The 21,802-nt window shown below is 35.4% G+C and overlaps 1 protein-coding gene across 1 annotated transcript in view; it reads left to right on the top strand.

The window, feature by feature from the left end:
- The window catches only part of LOC145687658 (annulin-like), a 113,805-nt gene extending 92,477 nt beyond the window's left edge, over positions 1–21,328 (top strand). The window contains exons 8-9 of the mRNA XM_081761122.1: positions 14,851–14,990; positions 20,671–21,328. Of these exons, the coding sequence (XP_081617248.1) occupies positions 14,851–14,990; positions 20,671–20,848 (318 nt within the window). The 3' untranslated portion in view covers positions 20,849–21,328. The remainder of the gene's footprint in view (positions 1–14,850; positions 14,991–20,670) is intronic.
- The last annotated feature ends 474 nt before the right edge of the window (positions 21,329–21,802 follow it).

The following is a 21,802-nucleotide window of genomic DNA, read 5'->3' as shown; positions in this document are numbered from 1 at the left end:
TGCCGAAGTTACACACTATCAATAGTCTACAAATAGAAACCAGACTTGTGGTTAACCTGAAAAGATACGTATATTCTACACGAAATGTTCCAACTTTCATCTTATATTTGTCAATCACTTTTCACAATGTTGCAGCCAAGAATGTGACTGTTTAAGAGTATTATCTTTGGACACTAAGAATATATTTCACACATGTGTATTTTTCTATTCTCAGTATTTCTTCAAAGATACTTGACACATAATTTTTCACTTTTCTAACACAAGGGTTTGAATACCTAATATTTAACTTAGTCAAATTTAAACTCCATTAATTTTAGTTACCGGTACTTATTTTAGAACTATTTCATTCACAACATGAAAATTTTAGATGTCATGTTAGCAGTTATTACAGCAACATACTTCACACTACAACCTTTCCCTCACTCCTGTTGTTCGGCCATGTTGTTTTCAGGCGTTTACGTTTTTCTGAATATCTCAGCATTATTTGTTCTATCAAAATGAAAATTGCGGAATAAATCTCTATTTCAAATTTCCTTTAGAAATAAGAAGCTACTGAGTCATAAAGAGGCCCACTCACGGTCCATGGTTTGCGCAAACAAGGCTGTTTGTGCAAACAGTTTGACCGTGTGTGGCGATGTATGAACTGTTTGCGCAAACGTTTGTGCAAACATTTTCCACATCGAACTCGTTCGAAAATTGTTTACACGAACATGATGTTTGAGCAAACACGTGGACCGTGTATGGGCATGTTTGTGCAAACACGAGCTTTATTTCCGAGTAGGAAGCCTAGTGTACAGACGCTTATTTCTTGCGCTATGGCGTCAATGAATAGGAATCAAAAATTCTGGCGAGAATTTATTGACCTTTATCGAAATTTACCTGAACTGTGGAAGGTAAAGAGTGAAGATTATAAAAACAGGAATTTGAAAAATGTGGCATTTGAGAAGTTACTGCAGATTTCAGATGAGAAACGACATGGCCTTGTGTTGGCTTCACACGGCGTCCAATTGGCATTGAGCGGTGTTGACAGTTCGCGACAAGCAGTTATGCACGCTGTCTTCTCGCGCTATTGCGAATCTTGACAATATCACAGGCGCTACTTAGAAATATTGTACTAGCACATTAACTGCTCACTTTACCAAGTAGAGAAAATAATTACGAACAAATACGTGAAAACTACATCTTTCTATGTCAACTGGTTGTCATGATAGACGCTTTGAAAGGTTTCCATATAAAACAATTAGTAAAACGAGCGTTGAGTCCCGCGTCTAATTTCCAGTGGATTTTGTTTCGATTTTCAAATAGAACTCACAACTTTTATTACAGGATAATCAGCGGTGTAGCCAGCAAGTTGTTCTAGGAGAAGATTACTTTCAAAGGGAGGCAAGCTTTTCACATATTAAAAGCAGAACAAATTACCTCTTTCATAACATGAAAGGATTTTAACTTACCATACATACATACATACTATGCGCATATTATATTTTCACAATGCTTCCTTATCAAAAGACGGATCGTGACAGTACTGAAGTTAAAAACCTGAGTGTAAAAGATGAATCAATAAGCTATTAATAAGAAAATAAATGCTGTTTATAGCAGTCTGTTTATCTGACTTTGTGTTTGTGTAGGTTAAAATTCTAAAGAGGAAAAAAAAAACGAAAAAATATTAACTCCGATATTATTATGCAATAATATAGTAGTGAGTTCACAATGCACCCAGTTAGGGAAATGAGAATATAAAGCATATGATTAATTTTAGTTGATTCAATTAGGTATAGAAACCGTATTGATGATGATTGATTTTTTAAAAAAAATTCATATTTTATTATAAAGTCCTTCATTTGCATTAACTGTTAAATAAGTTTATTAAACATATACCAGACGAACCTCATTTTGGAGCTGGAAATAGTTCGGAAAGACAGAGCCCCTTTTTCCCCGTGGCTACATACCTTTGCAATCTTTGCCATCATCGTAAGAATAAAGCATGGGAAGTTTGTAATTTGTTTTGAAATTTACTTCAAGATAGACCCTTTGTTATTCGACAGAAGGAACGCAGTATGTTTTGTTCCTTTTTTTCTTTCACGTTCCACTGCCTTATCTGCGACTTTTAACACCCTCATTTCTCCTCTATAAGGGAATCAAAAGCATCAGGCGTCTGAATGGTGTCATAAATTATCGTAACCCAAAACAAACTCGAGCATATCGAGTTGCTTAGGAATTATAAGCAAACCGAGTACAGCAGAAGTTTTATTTTCCGTCTTCCTGTTTTTCTTTTTCTTTCAAGTGCTACGAAGTCAAGCTCGAAGAATTATTTTTTGTGTTTACAGTTTTTGGAACCCATAAAAATAAATTTACAAAAGTCAGATTCAGACAAAGACGAAATATTAACTGACATAGATGATAGTGAAAGTAGTGTTGAAGACAAGTGTTTAGCATTTTCACTGGAAAAGTTAACATGTAAGTAATTTAGTTGCTATATATACTTCTAGGATGCATAGTCAAAATTCTTGAGTTTGCTGGAATAGTACATTTAGATTGTGAATAATGTTGCCAATGTATGTATCATAATCAACCACTCTTTCATCCACACCCTCTTCTTTCTTTTTGGTTTCGCGGGTATTTCCGCTTCCAAAGCACAAGCAATTACTATCGCTAAACAAGCTGCTTCAGTGGACATGCTTACGCGATTAAACTCAAAATTGAACTGAAGTTTGTGCAAACAGTTGTATCGTGTGTGGCCGAGTGTTTGCGCAAACACGATGTTTGCACAAACATGATGTTTGCGCAAACCGTGGACCGTGAGTGGGCCCTATAATGTTATATGAATCACTTTTACTCTTCTAATAGAAACAAACCCTTGACCCCCAAGCGTTACCGGACCAAATGTTCTTTGGACGAAATGCGCTTTGAACTAAACATCCCTGGACGAAATGTCCTTTGGACCAATTCTCCTTTGGACGAAATGTCCTTTGGACCAATTGTATTTTGGACGAATTGTCCTTTGGACCAAATGTCTTTGGATTAAATGTCTCTGGACGAAATGTTCTTTGGACGAAATATCTTTGGACTAAAAGGGTGACCACCGGGTGCGCCAGTGTGAGTCACGGTGAGTGGTGTTTCGCAGTAGGTCACGTCCTTTTGACCCACGATCCACTGATCCACTCACAAATCTTGACCCATTTCATCCACTTACCAACCGACCCACTGACCCACTCCATCTTTGATTTTAACATGTCTTTTTCTTTCATTTAAAAGACGAAACATACATCCACATAATTTTTTCATCGATTGCGAAGGTTGGCTTAATATCATAATTGTAATGGTAATTTCTTCTTAAGGTGAGAAATTGATATGATTAAAAAGCCCATCTTGACGTGGGTACAAATTACCTTCCAAAGTTACTAGAAACGCTTTCTCACCCCGAAAACTATGAATTCGACAAATATTTAAGTAATTTTTGAGATTTTATTTTTAGCTCTCCCAGGCCATCATCCTGTCAAGATGGGGATGAATTTGGATGTAACCTCCACTGGGAGCATCAGTATCCATCTCAACGACCGAGAAAATTATGGATAAAACACTAACATCAGTCGTTTTACATTATTTTTACATGTCACACCTCCCAACTTCCATAACTTCATACTACTACAATATTTTCTTCTTAGATTGAAAGTAATATGTCCCCCAAGTTTAGTAAAGGTTGTCCCAGACATTCCAGAACTACGCTCTCCTTATTAGATGTGCTGGGGGATCTTACTCTTACTGGAAGTTGAACTTAAACTTAAAGGTCATCAGAACTGCTCCCAATGAACTTGGCGACCACGAAAGATATGGGTTGTATACTAACATTGGTTATGTTCAATTATTTCTACATGTCACAAATTTCACAAACTCCTTCATTGTGTTAATGAGGGCTTAACTTACATGGCATCTGAAGTTCCAATATTTACCTAAGAGACCCCCAAAATTATAGATTCGACACTAATGTAGGTCATTTTTTTTATATAATTTTGATGTCAGTCCCTTTCATTTCTCCCAGGACAGCAAACGGATACTGCCACTGCTAGGACTAAATTTGGTCTTAAATGGCATTAAAATTTCTACCAATTAATTTAGCGAACAGTGCTGCATTTAGAAGCTCGGCGTCCCTACGCACTTTTGCTCTCGGCGCCCCCAATAACTACACACTTCTCCGTCCCTTGATCCCTAACTTACAAATAAAACTTAATTCGAATATGCTTAATTAGTGAATTTATTGCAGTTAAATACCACTCACTAGATGCTACAGCTACAATTACGTAACAAAAAATAAATGTGAAACATGTTCTGAATTATTTTCAGATTTCTTACGCTATCATTAAATATATTAGAATAGTAAAAGAGGACTGCTCATGAAATAGTATATTTGCTCTCGATTTTTTTTTAACTTTTTCATACGAAAAAAATTAAAATTTTAAACTTTGCGCTCTTCAAATATGTTGCCCTCTAGGCACGGGCCTAGTTGGACTAATGGGAAATACGGCACTGAAAGCTTACGCTTCGACTCTAATATTGGTTGATTTCGATATTTTTTGTCGCTACGTAACCACCCTGGGTGCTAATGGGAGCTTAATTGGACTTGAATTGAAAGTAGAACTGTTTACCTAAGCGACCACGAAACTATGGATTCGATACTAATATCGATCCTTTTCTAGCATTTTTGATATAGGCCTATATCCCGACAGTACTCTTTTCCAGATTGTAAGAAATATGGTTAAAATTGCTCTAGACATATCAGAATTATGTCGAAACACACACATACATCCACTTTCATATATATAAATACAGAGTGAGCGAGCGAGAAAGTGAGAGAGAGCGACCAAAGGAATCACCACTTCCACATTGCAAAAGCATATATCAGGTATTGACTTGAAAATCTATGTAAAGACCTTCTGCTGTGGCATGCTTCATAAGGACAATTCCAGTCTGCTCACGTGACCTTTGGGGTTCATGAATTTCTTGCGAGCGTTCCGACTTTGGATTCTCTGTTTATACCCTCTTTTTATGCCTCGGATAATTTTTCAAGAATATCAATGACATGCTGTAATACGAATGTTCAGAAGTAACCCCTATATGACAAATAGCTGCAAATAAATACACCATAATTTATTCATTGCGATGATATTATTTTCTTAATTTGTATTTAACATTCACATATATCATAGAATACCAACGTACTGTGAAAACCTGTTATATTTTAAACATAATAATCACTTTGTTCTGCAATGATTGTGTTATATATATACAACTAACGTATTTTAATGTAATTATTTTATATAATTTTTCATGCATTGTGGAAAATAGAATTTCATACAAAAACATTGACCAAGATGGGAATCGAACCCTCGACCTTACGATTTGAAATCCAACGGCGTACCACTGAGCTAACACAAGCGCTCCACGAATAATACTTCTAGCAATATACAACGGTATTTAAGATAATAATTACATTCATATCCACTGCAAACGCTGTTTTTGTTCTACTTTGACTTTTATTTTAGTACTCAGGAGAGAATAATGTTCTATGTCTTAACTTTCACCATTCTTTTACATATGGAAAGATTCGTTTACGTATCTAAATATTCCATTAAGTATGGAGAGCAAAATGACAAACAAGCATGTGCTGGCATTAATACAGTTTCGAAATATTGTATCATTAAGTATTTCAATCAATGTTGATTTTTTATATATAATTGGTAACAAGTCTTATTATATTTAAAAGAAGAAAAACACATCTGCAAGATTTTTCCCGATTGCAAAGGTTGGCTTCGAGGTTCGAACCTGGTTTACTTTTTCCCGAAGATACCCGAAGTTGGACTTAGAAAATTTTTGCCTCGAAACAGCAATAAAGAATGCGCTCAACCTTTTTGAGACAAGGTGTACAAACCATAATCCTAGAGTAAATACTCTTGGAGCTAGAGCGGATTTAATAAATTTTCCTCCCCATTTCTGGGTAATAATTACTAATGCATTGTTATTCAATAAGCCCTAGCGTCAAGAGTGTTCATTGTAGGATCATGGTTTGTATCTTATTTTGTTTGTAATGAAGCAACGTTTCAAACTCTACTACTCACGTGGCACTAGCATGTACCTGGGGAACAAATTCCTGAAAAAGGTATTTTTTCCTGACAAAAAATATGTTTTTCCAATTAAAGCGGAATTTTTACACTTTTAGTACATAATAGATAATTTGAGTGGTACAGTTGGAAACATTGCTTCATTACGAACACAACGAGGTACGAACTATGATCCTACGATCAAGAGTCTCGACGATAGAGTTTATTGAATAACAATAGATTAGCAGTTATTAGGAAAAAGTGGGTCGGGAAAAAATAGTAAATGAATTTTAGCACCAGAACTATTTACTCCAGGATCACGGTTCATACCTCGTTTTGTTCGGAATAAAACAAGGATTTTTCTGGTAACATTCTCATGTCCGTGTCGTGTACTTCAGGGGAGAAATTCTCGGGAAACGGGGACTTTTTTAAAAAAATATCTTTTCCCACTTTGGGCGGGAATTTTGTTGTCTTAGGTACATAACAGGAGAATTTGGAATTGGAAACTTTGCTTCATTCCGAAAAAAAAACGAGGTATGAACCATGATCCTCCGATAAATAGTCTTGACGCAAAGCTGATTGAGTGAAAGTCTACAAAATGCCTCAAAAACCCCAAAATTTAAATGGGTTAATTACACTTTCAAAATCTCTTGAAGGATAGAGCGGTACTGATGATTTAGAGATAAAAGGAAAGTTAACAGGGAAGTCGGTTAATGCAAATAAGCCTCACCTTCCTGTTACGGCCAATAAAATATTTTACTTTGATGATCATGGCGAAAAAATCGTTACATACAAAACTTTTGATTCTTTTATCAACACACATCCAACAAAATATTTAATAGTTCTTTTTCCGGTAAAGAGCACCAATATTCAGTCTCCGGTGGATATATTTTCGTTTACTTGATCAGCTTTTATTCTCTTCACATAGGCCAATGAACTGTCCTAAATGAAAACAAACTTCCTTCGCAATGATCAAATGTCTGAGATGAGGGCATATTCAATTGTATACACGTAAACAGAATGAAAATAGTGGAGCTATGTGTTTCTGGAATATTACATATTTCCTTCCTACACGGTTTCCATTCACGCATTAGCTCAAGTATTCTTGAATTACGTAACATTCTCTTCACTACAATATACTACATTAATTTGGCTATAACTTGCGTGTGCTCTCAGCAAATTCTGCAGCAGATTGAGAATCAATTTATCTTGGTTATGTAGTTTCTCTTATACGTCTCTTGACGGACCCACCAATACCATCAATAGGGCCTTAGCAATGGATCGTAGCCGAAAAATATCAAGACATTCCGACTTTCTGCAATGTTATAGGGCGAAGTAAATATCTTTGTTTAAAATGTTGTGCAACACCATATCCGACCGACAATGTACATGGTTGATCGACAACCCTGGATGACGCCTTTAAAATTTTCCATAACTATAGAACTGAAAGAAGCAAGTGGAAACTAATGATGCATATAATCAGATACAATAGCGTACGAATCATGAGCTGTGGTCTTATTTCGACCCAGAAAAATATATTATTGCAGAGTACGAAGTACAACTAGATACTACCCAGTGAGAAGTTTGTATCTCGGCTTGGTACATAAAGCAATAATTTTCACTAAAATCCATTTGCTGCAATATCATTCCTGGCAATAGATTATGTCGTCTTGTCATAGTACAAATAGTTGATTTTTATGAACATAATTCCTGTTGAAAAAAACTATAGCATTTTTCTCTTGCAGCGTATTCAGGGATTCCTCCACTGTATCACTTATTTTGTTTCCAAAAACTCTTCCTTCATCGCCACTTTTCATCCACTGTAGTATGTTACTTCATCACTCTATCTATCTTCGGAAATGATTTCATTCATACATGTATTGAATCGTAAGTCCGCACCACATTTTTCGCACAATAATATCATACACTTCATTTCACACTCATAACACACAATACTTGCAATGAAAGTTGAAACACCTTTTCGTCAATTCCAAAAGAGAACGAGGAAATAAGCAAATATTTTCATGGTAGTTGCACAGAAATAAATTTGAAGCTGTTTGGGCTCCAAGAAAAACATTTGGAGGACGAAATTCCAGCGCGCCGAATGATCTAATGATTTTGCTACATGATCCAAAGCGGTTTTTCATCTCACTGGTTGCCTTATGAATAGTCGGCAAAAAAAAAAGTCTCTTAGTATATTATCTTCAGAAAATTCATTTTCTGCCTCCAATGAAGGAAGAGATTCATCCAAAATGAATTTGTGATATTTCGATGGCAAATGTCTAGTTCGTTTCCACGAGGAACACCTATAGGCTATCTGTTTCCCGCTCTGGAATTTCAAGCTTCTTTGCATATCTCCAAACATTCTTGATAAATTTTCTTGTTCGTTCAGAATCATATTCTCCAGACCTCATCTTCGACAACATTTTAACTAGTGAATCTACAAGAATCAAACCTTCCCACATTCTGCATCTACTTGAGATGAGGCGAAGCTCAAAAGTTATAGCTTGGCAGCAGTCATCTCATATTTTAGCAGCCCGGAAACATTTCCTCTTGTACAGATCACACTCTCTTGTTTCGATTTGGCCATAGTTCAATTATTTTTGGTTACTTTTACCCTTGAGCTCTAAAAACTGAGTGATGAATTTGCCTTTACTTCATTAAAATGATAAAGTGTACACTCTTTGAAGCAAAAAGAGGAAATATGTTTTTCTTTTCCTAATATGAAACTGTTAGAATAGACATTTCAATCGGGATTCCTTACATCCCAAGAAGTATACATAGCCTTTTTCTTCCTTTCTTTCGTTTGATTACCTTCTCTAGTTTTTAGAATTCGACGTGAATTCAAATACACAAACACTTCAGACCCACAACAAATGGCCAAAGCTCAGTGGTAGAACATCGACTTCAGATTCGGAAGATAATGTGATCGTTCCCTCGGGGTAATATTTCGAGTTAGGAGTTTACCAAGATTCTTCCTCGGTGTCACTAGGAAGTTTCTATGGCCAAATTGACTCATTTCCCTCATTTCTATCCTCTGGGTCTCGAATGTTACAGTCTTAAAATAAATTCTAATGTGGTTGAAGTAACTTAACGCAACTATTCTGCAGTCGATGCTGAATTAATATTGTTAATTTTGTGATTAGATTTGAAGGAGGGAAATTAATCAGTATATCCTGTTGAAAATTTGTTACGACCAATAAATTTCTCTGGCTTTTTTTACCGGTCGGCAGAATATAATAACAGCAATAATGATAATAATAATAATAATTATTCCAAAGTAGAAATAAATAATTAAAATATTAAATAATTATGACTGAAAAAAATGGAAAATATATTTTAATGGAAAAAAACTGATTTTACACTATTCGTTATTTTGAAAGAAATCTACTGTACTGACATTAAGCAAAATCTCGCTTATTGATCAGAAGTTACCAGGATCTTGTCCTAAGCAGCAATTCCATCAGTGAAATTAAATCTTTATTCCTTTCTCATAACAAAAATCTTGTATTGTAGGTTAGTAATTAAATTGAGAAATTTGTAACTGCGCTTATATTGAAATGAAAATAACCTGTTCAATATGTTTATTGACTCAGAAATAACAAAGAAACATCCATCATCACATATACATGACAGTTGCCTAGACAGTGAGTTTGGCCTCAACACAGCAGCTCGTATCTTCATCTATCCATTACTTAGACCTAATACATATAAATAGGGCCTGCTATCGCCTGCTAAGAAACTGGGATATACATCAGGGTTGTCTTGCAGTATCAAAAAAAAAAAAAAAAAAAAAAAAAGATTAGCTTAAAGGTCATCTTACACTATAATTACTTATTCTGACGAATATTACAAAGTTTATATCAGCCATGCCATCACACGAACATTAAATGGCACATACATTATTACTACTACTAATAAATTATTTATCGTGAGTTAAGAAGGAGCAGAGCAGTGGATTTATGACATTGGCGATACCATATACCAATATTTCCAGCTCTATTTACTTCTCCGAATAATTACTACTTAGTATGAAAATTCTATAATTATTCAACAATAAAAAATTAATGAGGAATGTGAGGATATTTACATGAAGAAAACATATATGGAATGTGAGGCATTGACTTGAGCTTTAAAAAAAATAAAATCGTTCATTATTGCATTATACTAGAAGTTGATTATAGATAAATCCCAATTTCCAGCATGGCCCAACTAACCAGACAATATGATAATAACAATATTATCTGTATTTCTTAAATGGGTTCATTTCTAAATATTGCATGAATCGTATTGTAACCAGATAGAGGTTTTCTGAGGCAGGCAACTGTGAATGATTTGTACCGTCGAAGTTCATTTCGTACGTTAGCATTCATTAATTACAAAATTTAATAATCAACTAAAGAATTTAGAATATTATGAAAATCGAGAATTTATATTTGTCACGCGATTACAGCTATAAGTCATTCTCACTATGAACCTGAAGCGCATGACGCTACCGGTAATTAGCTACTAATCATCATCATCATCATCGCACTGTTCAAATACACACGAAAAAAAATAAAAGTTATAGAAATTTCTTTATCACTGATTAGTTTTAATTTTCACTGCCGCTAATGCCACCACTAAGAACTAGACAAAAAACTTTGTATTTATACCTATTGCCAAATTTATCGTATTAATCAGTCATCCTGGGATTCCCACTGCAGCTATCCGAACTCCTGTGAAGTAAATAATTGATTAGGGATTGCCTTATAAAACAGTTATACCATCCAGCACCGTTCGAGTCCCAAATAAACTTCCTCGTTGTGCCTGCAGTATATTCCCATGACTGATAAGAGATTATCTGACGATGTCGGAAGACCACATTACCGTATTACAAACGAATCATCATCTTGGTGTAAAGTTCATAGTCTACACTGAAATTCACGTACGAAGTTCTACTCAGGTTACTTCATTGCTTCTATTGTCATTATCAAAAGTTCCAATCAATTATTTTGCATAGATAAAATATCCCAAAAATTTAATTTTATAACTTAAATTGAATAACAGCAGGACTTGTCCCGACGCATAAACCGATTATGGTTTATCAAAATTATATTCATACGTCACACCTAACAACTAATGCCGAGCTATGAACAAACTAGAATTTATCTCTGTAAGAACATTATTGCCTTGAATCATATTTAACATTCAAAATTTACTCCCGTAATTCCTAAATAAGTGTTGATACTAAATTATTTCATCCAAAAATGTATAAAATATTTATTTTATACAGCACTATTTCTTTACTTCCTCTTTCAATTTCGCTCGTCAGTTGTTTGGTTTCTATTAATTTCAGCTGCCCGTACTTATAAATGGCAAGCACCGATTAAGAGAAGTAATTACAGCCATCAACGTTCATGCACTGTTCGACATCATTTGCAATATTAATAGTTTAATATTCGTAATAATTAACTTCTTTGTGTGGAAAATAGACTGTTTAAAATATAAATAATTACATATAATCAGAATGCACTATACTGGTAAAGAAATTTTAGCTTGCACATTTGTTCTTGTAGCTAAATTTTTGATTAAAAGTTTATAAATGTTGGAACTTAAAAATATATCTAATCATGTGTAGTCCTTAAGCAATATATATAATTTAAATTTACCTTTAATTTATCTTATTTATAAATCAAATTATTTAACTAAGAACTACAACCTAATGAAATATACGAACTGGTGAGTACCCGGTACAGCTTGAGAATACGGTTGTAAACTATAGAAAATTAATAAATTCATATCCAGACAAACGCTTTTTTTTACATCGTGGAATACCAACAAAACACACGATCGATAACTATAAGAATCAATGTCACGGATTCAGAAGGATCCGTTACAAATTCATGTCATAACCTGGTCGCGGTAGTAACTACCACTTTTACACAAAATAATATTACAACCAAGTTGTATTGTCTCGGTATCGTACCTGATGGTTACCAGGAGATTGTAACAGTGGCTCTGTGATAAACTTTGGAATTTCTCTATGTAGTAGTATTTTTGGGATTAAGCTACAGTTGAAATCGTTTAAAAGAAAATACTTCCGAACGATTTATTTACAAAGAACCATTGATTTTTACTTAATTTGCCCAGGCTTTAGTTAGTAGTATAGGTCCACCAACGCTGACTCCGTTTTCTTTGGAGATCGGTAGTATCCAAGGATCTCTATTTTACAAGATCCTTTGTAGTATCGCTTGTTAAACATCATAGCAGAAGGTTTCACAGAGTTGCCAATGGCCAAGAGCATTAGGAAACTAGACGAACTAGAGACAAGACCAGAACATAGTCGAAAGCGAGAATCAGTATCGGTAGCAAGTAGTAGGTGTTGGTAGTATTCAATATCTTATTTTTCTCAAACAATCGGGATACGAACAATAGAGAGAAGGATTATTTCAAAAATAATAAAAAAAATGCTCTCTTCTTTTACTGTATAGTAAACAAGACGGCTCGATATTAAGATTCTTTAATAATAATAATAATAATAATAATAATAATAATAATACAAAATTATTTCATGGATATTATGCATTTGTTCTATGTCGCCATAAAGAATGAAAATTAATTATTTAGTGTACGAATTATAATAAGTAGTCTACGAAGACTTCTTTCTTCCAACGCAAGCATAACGTTGTACTGCAGTTTATGCTATTTGTAAGTAACCATCTCATATTTTAGTATGACTTTTAACATTCAAGCGAATGAGAATACCGACTATTTTGCTTTTTTATCTGGTTCTTTGTTGGAAACAAAGGAGATAACCAGATAAGGGACAGAGATTAAAAGGAACATTTAAATACTGAGGTCAATGCATGCACCTTAAAGATTTCGAAGAATAAGATCTTGCTATACTACAAACAAAAACGAGCCTGGAGCTATTTGACTTGGAACACAGACTATTGCAAAATACGGTATTCTGCAGTTGGTAACTGTGTTGTCAAGAGATGTTTCGGTAGTAATTTTACTTGTGGCCACTATCAACTCATCGCTTGTCGGCCTATAGAAGTATCACTCTGTGGGGGGGGGACACTAGGGGGGCCAAGAATTTGAGCAAGGGTGCCTGGCCCCCTGGGCCTCCCTTGGCTCCGCCACAGGGAATATGTAGAACATCCACAGGGTACAAGCACGTACTTCTCGCAAGAAGCGCTGACCGATAGCCAATCATCTGACGACTGACGTAGTAATACCATTCTGCAATGTTTACATCAGGATCAGAAGGTTCGTTAAATGAACTTCAGCAATAAATCTTACTCCGGGAATGCTTTTAGTCCCTGTACCCCGTAGAAGGTAAAGGGCAATGTTGGAAGTGGAAAAAAAAGCAGAGGCGGTATGTTTTATTACGATTTTGACTCGGCATACCGGCTATCTAAAATGTTGAACTACAATGAGGGTGTATGTTGCCTAAAAGATTGCGTTTCTATTTACATAATGACTGAAAACCATTAGAGAGCTTCTCTGTAGTACGGGGGAGGGGGGATGGATTGACTTTGATCCCCTGCCAACAACTTTCTGAAAAAAAATGTAAAAAACAATATCTCCTTATGTTGTCTTATAGACAATAATACACGAAAATGCTCAAAAGCCGAGATTTTATATTAACAATTTTCTGTGGGAAAACTCCCAAACCCTCTACTCGACTGAGGAGTATTCGAAACCCCCGGAATATTCGCCCCGCACAGCAGACAAGCCCTAAATCCGCCCAGGAAAAAGAGAACAAAAATGCCGGTGTCGTCAACTTAAAAATTATTTCCACATAAGAAATAAAATCTTTCTTCTTGCAAAACTATTCGTCAATTACTGTGTTTAAACATGGATTTATTAAAGGTATTTAGTATTTACTCTCCAGTGACGGTATGTCTGATTACTAAAAAAAAACAGAGGTGGTATACCTTCACCACTGAAAAACCAGAGGTGGTATGGCATACCACTGCATACCATCTCACTTCGACCACTGGCTAAAGGGAGTAGAATAAAGAAGGAAAAACATTGCATTTCTAGAGCAATATTTTAAACTATTGCCTATTTCATGTATCAAAGAGATTAGATTGTGCAGAAACAAAGTGTATAGAAGTTTCTCAATTCGAAGCAACTGACCTGTTAGTGATAATGTAGTGTTTATGATAATAATAGTGTTGGTTTTAATGTTGATGATGTTGACAATCTATATATATAAAAGAGAACGTACAAATCCTTTGTCCGCTCATCACGCTAATACGGCTGAACCAATTTCTTTCATTTTTGGGGGGTTATTAGGATTTGGACCCTAGATGGTTTTTATCATATCACTTTAATTTTTAATTACCAGTGTCTTGAGATAATTGACCATTCAAGTGTCATCCTTTGTTATTAGTTCATCATAGGTAAAAATAAACGTATTTATATGCAACCCGCATGACCGTGTCACTCGGCGGGTTAACATAAATGACAGGCGTTTTAATGTTAACATTTACTGCAATTTGAAAGCGAAAAAGTAAAAATTATCTAAGTAACAAAGTTTATTGCGTTCCGGGGTGACCGCAGCGAAGCGGGTCACTCGGCGGGTTAACATAAATGACAGGCGCTATAATGTTAACATTTACTGCAATTTGAAAGCGAAAAAGTAAAAATTATCTAAGTAACAAAGTTTATTGCGTTCCGGGGTGACCGCAGCGAAGCGGGGTGAACGCTGCTAGTTATAAACAAACAAATAATTTCTGACTTTTTTTTTCTTTCTTCACAGACTTGTGGTGACTTAATTCAAGGAGAAGAATTTTCAATCATGGCGTCGTTCAAAAATCCTCTTCCAATTCCTCTGAGGAAAGGAAAGTTTACTGTTGAAGGCTCTGGACTAGAAGGAAAACTGAAAATCAAATTGCATAAGTAAGTATAGGACACGTTTTAGAATTTCACGTGATTAATTTAAAAATTACTATTTTTAACTAAAAATTAGAACTACAACTTCTAAAAATTAATAAAATCCAAAAATGAAACGTATAACAATCGATATATTTCATTAAACTGAACCGAATTACATGGGTGAGTACAAATCCTGATGCGTAGTTTTTGAGAAAATCGATAAAAATCAAATTTCTCTTTTGTAAACTTAAAATATATACGATACGTTAATCACTTCACCTATTAAGATGGAACTCTTTCTGAAACATGCACTAATTAAACATTTCATTATGACATTAGTAAGAGGACAATGGCTAATGAGATATAGCCCGAAATAATTATCAACTCGTAAACTTTAATTTTTGTATCCAAAGATGAGACATATATCAATCGATAGTGACTCCGCGTAGTAAGTCGTTAACGATCTTGCCTTTGATGCAAGCGGTCCCGGGTGCAACTCTCGGTGGGGACACTCGGTGCAAAAAGTGTAAAAGCTTTTTTCAACGTCAGCCATCTTAAGTGAGATTTCCCTGGTGTTTCTTCATCCCGACCAGACAAATGTGGGATGATGCGTAACATCATTGTCTTAGGCCGCTCCCATTCTTGTCCGTTCCTTTCTTCCTCTTCTATACCTCCGGTTGTGTGATCGCCAATGGATGGGCTAACACAGCTATAGATCCCGAAAGCCGAGAAATCTCATTCTTATTCCTAATATACCAATCAATAGATTGCAACTTGATGAATAAAATGACGTGCTTGAAAGTGAATTTTCATTTGTAGTTTTCGAAAACTTCGAGGAGAACGGACTTTTTTGGCCTTAAAAAGTATGTCGTCGCAAATCAGATTCATTTAATATGTTTTTCTTCTGCTGGAATCATATTTTTTTATGTGCTGTGTACAACAAATATGAACCATTTAGTAGCAGATTGTATTAGTCTGGAGGAAATCCATCGAAACTAAAAATTTCAGTATGTCTAATGTTTCTCGGTGGTTTTAACCTAATTTGAGGGTGCTGAATCTGAATCTGCCGGGTGTACAAATGTACACCTTGAGCGTTTTGAGTAATTCAAGATGGCGGCCAGGATGGCGGCTGTAAAATTGATAGGAATATTTTTGTATATTTTATCAAGGTGGGTATCAAATTATATGTTTTTTGGGTTGCAGATTCTAATAATAATGTCAAAAATGTTATGAAATTGATACAAATCGAGATATTCAATATGGCGCCCAATATGGCGGCCGTAAAATTGACAAGAATATTTTTGGAGTATTGTATCGACATGGGTGTCGAATTATATGTTTTTTGGGTTGCATATTTCAATAGTTACTTCAAAAACCTTATGAAATTGATAGAAATCAATATATTCAATATGGAATATTCAGATTTGCGACCCTCGAGCTAGGTACATGCTTAGAACAATATCTGATACACTGAAATTTTGGATTGGGTGTTGATGCTTTCTCCGTCACCGCAACTCACCTTGTTTGCACTCCAGAACATTTTTTCCACATTTTGGACTTTTCTATATTTATTTACAAAATCATTCTTTTCTGTGTGCAAAAGAAAACAAACAACACAAGCTTAGGTTTGAAGATTTTCTTATTTTTTTCCCGGACGTTTTCTTAATCAAAAATTATATTGCTGGCCACATTAATGCGAAATATGTACATTTACAATACAAAATGCCGATCTTTCTATGTTACTCCGCAACAAAATAATAAATATCACAGATCAGTCACTTGTCAGTCTTCGTCAGAAGAAGTATCCATGTTTTCGTCTTCTAGATTCCTAGTATTTTGACGTGTGAAGATATTCTGGCATCGTTTAGAGACTTCACAATTGCAGAAGTCAGTGCAGTTATTATGATTTGTCACACAACCACAACATCCTTTACACATGTTTTCAGAAGAACAGCCGCAACTCACCGTCTTCAAGATGTCTTTCGGTGCCATCACAGTTCCCGGTGGTACAGTAACTGGTTCCAATGTTTTGTTCAACTCATCACGATACCACCCAAAATGTGTCTGATCCATGTCTGGTGGGTCTGGTTTATCTGCTTGTTTCCAAATACAAGCCTGGAAATGAGCTCTTTTTACATTTTCAGAGAATGCCTCCGTAGTTGCTGGCAAGCTATTCAATTTCGGGATATGTACAGCAGATTTCTTTGACAATTTCTTCAGCCAGACATCTCTTCTGACATCAGACATTGTAGGGCCAGTTTCCTACTACCATAGAAAGAAGCTATACACTCAGTTGTCTCCTGAATCACATCTTCAAGTAGTGATGTCTTACTTCCAAGCTTTCCCCACTTTGTCGTACTTTCACTGCCTTCTGCTTTCCAATGCCATAAAGAGTAGGAACTGTATCGCAGCCAGAAAGGGAATGAAGTGCTAGTAAGTTTGAAACAATACCACGGTGTTTGGACACAGACAATCCAATGTCAATAACTCCTCTATGACTTTGAGTTGCCTCCATAAAAATGTTACAAGTAAGTTTTTGTGTGTGGTAGTGGTGCATCAGGAGGAGAAGAACATCCGTGTCATCACTAATTACATTGATTGTACAATTTCTGTCCAGCTGATTGGCTACCGTCACTACTTGTGTGATAATTATGACATCAGCCTCTTCGTGAGTGTTTTTCATATTTTGACGTTCCTTGATACAATCAGCAGTTATTTCTGTTGTAACATCTTCTGGTCCAGTGATGAATAGGCTTTTGGTGGAATCTGATGGCAACCCTTCTGTCATTAGATACTAGCAGATCAGCTGTACTAGTTGTACCTTATTCTTCGTAACATTTGGCACAACTTGTTGGGAGGGCAAGGATGTGTTGAAAGACAATTTATGATACCTGCTATATGTTGATCCTGTTCTGACGCTTCTTATTCCTCCTTTGGTGCTGTACTCCTTATATTAGTCAAATATCAGGTACACGTTGCATTTGTTCAATTGTTCAAGCACATATGACCGATACAATTTTATGAAGTCAAGAACAGTTCCGTTAGATGGCCAGTTGATCACCCACAAAACGGCACAACCAAGTATGATAGCATCTTCGTGCTTGTACGATCTCATAGACTTCGCTACCTGTAATATTTTTTTCAGTTTTGAATTACTTTTGCAGAACCTGGGAGTCCCATATTCATCAAACAAAGATGTGAGGACAGCGGCAAGCTCATATGAAATAATTCCTTTAGCTTCAATATCTCTTGTAGATGCGAGTCACATTGCACGCGTGTACAAGAGTTCTGTGTCAATGACACCAATACTAGCTGTTTTTTGTCGTCATCGCAGGAAACATTACGAACCGTTATTTAGATTGGATCGTGAAAACCAGTTGGTAGTTTTTCTTCGTAAGAACACAACGCCTTCTCACCTATCTCAACAGCATTATTGACATTCACTTTCTGGGAACAAATTTTCCCTGTCACAATATTCACAATAGTTTTTGGGTGATCATCGGTCTTCAGAGGATCTATACAATGAGACAGCTTTTCCTTTAACTTAATTCGGTCTGCAGCATCTCCTTTTACTCAAGATGGCATTCCTTCCTTATGCTTAGTTATTTCCATATCTCGTCCAGCATCTCTCATGACATAAATGTCATTTACTAAACGACTGCAGGTGTGAAGGCTGAAAGCCCATCGCTTCACTGCTGACGGATTTAGTGTAAGTCCGACTATTCCTCCTGGTCCATGGCCATAACGCATAAATGTATTCTCAATGAACATCTCTGACCATATAGCATTCCAGATACCTGGTTTGTGACGCTGAACATGTTCGCATTTCATAAATCATTCTAGTATTTCACTTGGAAATATCTCTTATTTTGTTTCTGAGATATTTTTTCCTAAATTCTATGAAAATGCTGCCATCTGTGAGCACAAAATTAAGATTTTACGATTTATCATTACTCATGTCAGTAAATATTTTTTTCAAAAATAGATTTCAGAAATGACAACATAAACTTCTTTTGCAGCCGCCATATTGGGCGCCATATTGAATATCTCGATTTGTATCAATTTCATAACATTTTTGACTTTATTATTAGAATCTGCAACCCAAAAAACATAATTTGATACCCATCTTGATAAAATATACAAAAATATTCCTATCACTTTTACAGCTGCCATATTGGCTGCCATCTTGAATTACTCAAAATGCTCAAGGTGTACATTTGTACACCCGGCAGATTCAGATTCAGCACCCTCAAATGAGCTAAATACCGCTGAAAAACATTAGACATACTGAAATTTTTGGTTTGGTCCAAAAGTAGGGTTTTTCCTCCAGACTATATTTGTTGTTGTAAGTGCAGCAGGGACAGTGAAGCACACACTACTTGTAAATATTGTTCTTTTTTAAAAAAAAAAAAACGAAGCATGACTCTTCACTCCCCATGAATGATTCTGGTTGGACATATGATGCATGCTTACTTTGGTTAACACATAGTCAAATAACTTTCGGTTCTATTATTTTTGAGTTTGTTTAGCAACAGTCTGGTGCTTCGTTTCTGAATTACCTCTTTACCTGTCTCACGGTCTTGAAAGAATCAGTATTTTGAGCTATCTTGACGCAAAGTAAATAACTTCTTCATTTCTTGTTCTGAATGCGAGCCAACGCCGAGATCATCTTATGCCTAAGGTACGCATATTTCGAGCGAGAGGCCACGGGTTTGACAGGTGGTGGGAGCTCATACGATACGGATTCTACATTAAGCTGTCAGTTCATATCTCATATAGCTTGGTTGCTGAAAATAAACATTAAACTCCAGACTGACTAACTACCAAAGGGACCCAAAACTGATAAATGCTTGTTTCTGGTAGGACCGTGTTATGCATCAATTGACTAAGAGCCAAAACACGGTTCTGAGATATTGAAGGAAATAAAAACATATTCCCATTACGATCCAGTACTTGGCGCTTGGTCGAATAGCTTTTCCTGAATATATAAACAAATAGTAGGGCTTCAAATAATTTGTTTTTACATTATTTACATGGTTTTCTACTCACTGATGTAAAAATATCGAAAATCGCAAAATGGCGCTTGGTCAATTGATGCACAACACCGTCATTTGATGTACTGCACGCTATTTCTTTATTTGGTTTCCACTTCATTCGTCTTCAGAGTGCTGACTCAACACCAAAAGACTATTATTCCTAATTTCTTAACACATTTGTTATTTAGTTACCTCCCTATCTATCTTAATTATGTCCAGCCGTGTCTAAGAAAGAAAAAGAAAAGTTTAGACGTCACAAATTCCAGGAATAATCGGAAATATCTAATTTCGAGCAGAACAAGAACGTAGTTCTTATCCAACTAAGAGATGTTTTAGACCAACTAAGTGTTAATGGAATTAACAAATTCAAAAGAAGGGATATTTCCAAAAGTTTACTTTATAGCAAAACCTCTGTGACAACAATAGAAGTATACAAGGATTGTGCTTTCGTCAGTATGCGCATACTATAGAACACACGGAGAAAAGGAAATCTGTATGTTATAAGTTATACCATTCAAATTTTACCTTTCGTTTCTTACTGACAAAATAGCGTGTCCTTTCTTTCTGCCTTTCTGTGCAGAAAATATGGGATAATATACGCATTTAAATTGAATTATTACTATAATATTCAACATATTTATAGTTTCTTATTTCTCTTGTCTTTATAGGGATGTGGCACCAAATGAAATAGCATGTATGGAATCCGAACTCACTTCCAAGTGGTGCGGTCGGAGATGCGTTGCAGTAAAATTCACATCCAAGGAATTGCAAGATGTTAATGGCTGTTTAATCCTCAATGTTCAACCAAAGTCTGACAACTATTGTTCTTGTACGGATGATGCTTAATTCGTCGATGAAGTGGCTAAGTGGCGTATCTTGACTTATAATTTTTACAGAAGAGTGATTTAAATTTTCACGTGTAACAATATAGCGTACTACTTATTTTAAGATTCGCCATGTCCAGAAAGTTCAGGTCTCCGTTAATATAAGAAATTCAGCTGTAAATGTTTTATGATTAATAGAGCAGGTTAAATAAGGATGGATGGTGCTCATAACTCAAATCACGATTTCTTGAGTTACGCCACTTTGGCCCTTCACCAACGAGATGTTGAGAGCAATCATAATACCTTTTTTTTACTAAAAGTTTTCATTCTACCTTTAATTGTAATGCTGATAAAATATTGCAAGGAAAATATACAGTGTATACAATAGCAGGCTAAGTTTGATATATTATTGTAAGTTATGAAACGAAAGGGTTTATGTAATTTCAGATTACAGATAATTGTTGTTGGGTTTATATTTAATAAATAGGCTTAAAACCTTAAATTATTATTATTTTTTTTTTTTTTTCTATTTTCGTGGTATATCAAAGACCTAAATCAAAAATATATGAACAATTTAAGTCGAAGTTGAGTTAATCTGTACATATAAAACTGAAAGTGGCTATATTTGTGACTTCATACCTTTTGAACCAACAGACCGATCTCGATCAGATTTTCAAGATAGATGAGGTTCGGGCCTAGAATTTTTTTTTTTTTTTTTTTATCATTTCACTTTGACGGTGCAACTTAGAGGAAAGGAGGAAGAAATATTTAAAAATGATCGAAAATGACCGATATTAGCGTCGAAATCCATAGTTTTCGGGGTCACTGAGATGAAGAGTAACATTTCCGATGTCATTTAAATCCAAATTCCCCCCTTTATGTCCAAAATGAAACGTATTCTCCCCATGGGAAGAACGGGTATTCTGCTAGTTTCAAATAAAGAATAGCTAGAACATGTATATATTGGTGACTACAG

Source organism: Thermobia domestica, chromosome 1, assembly GCF_964235325.1.
Source record: "Thermobia domestica chromosome 1, izTheDome1.hap1.1, whole genome shotgun sequence".
NCBI classification, from domain to species: Eukaryota; Metazoa; Arthropoda; class Insecta; order Zygentoma; family Lepismatidae; genus Thermobia; species Thermobia domestica.
Note: the sequence above shows the minus strand (reverse complement) of the source record. Positions and strands in the feature narration are given on the sequence as shown.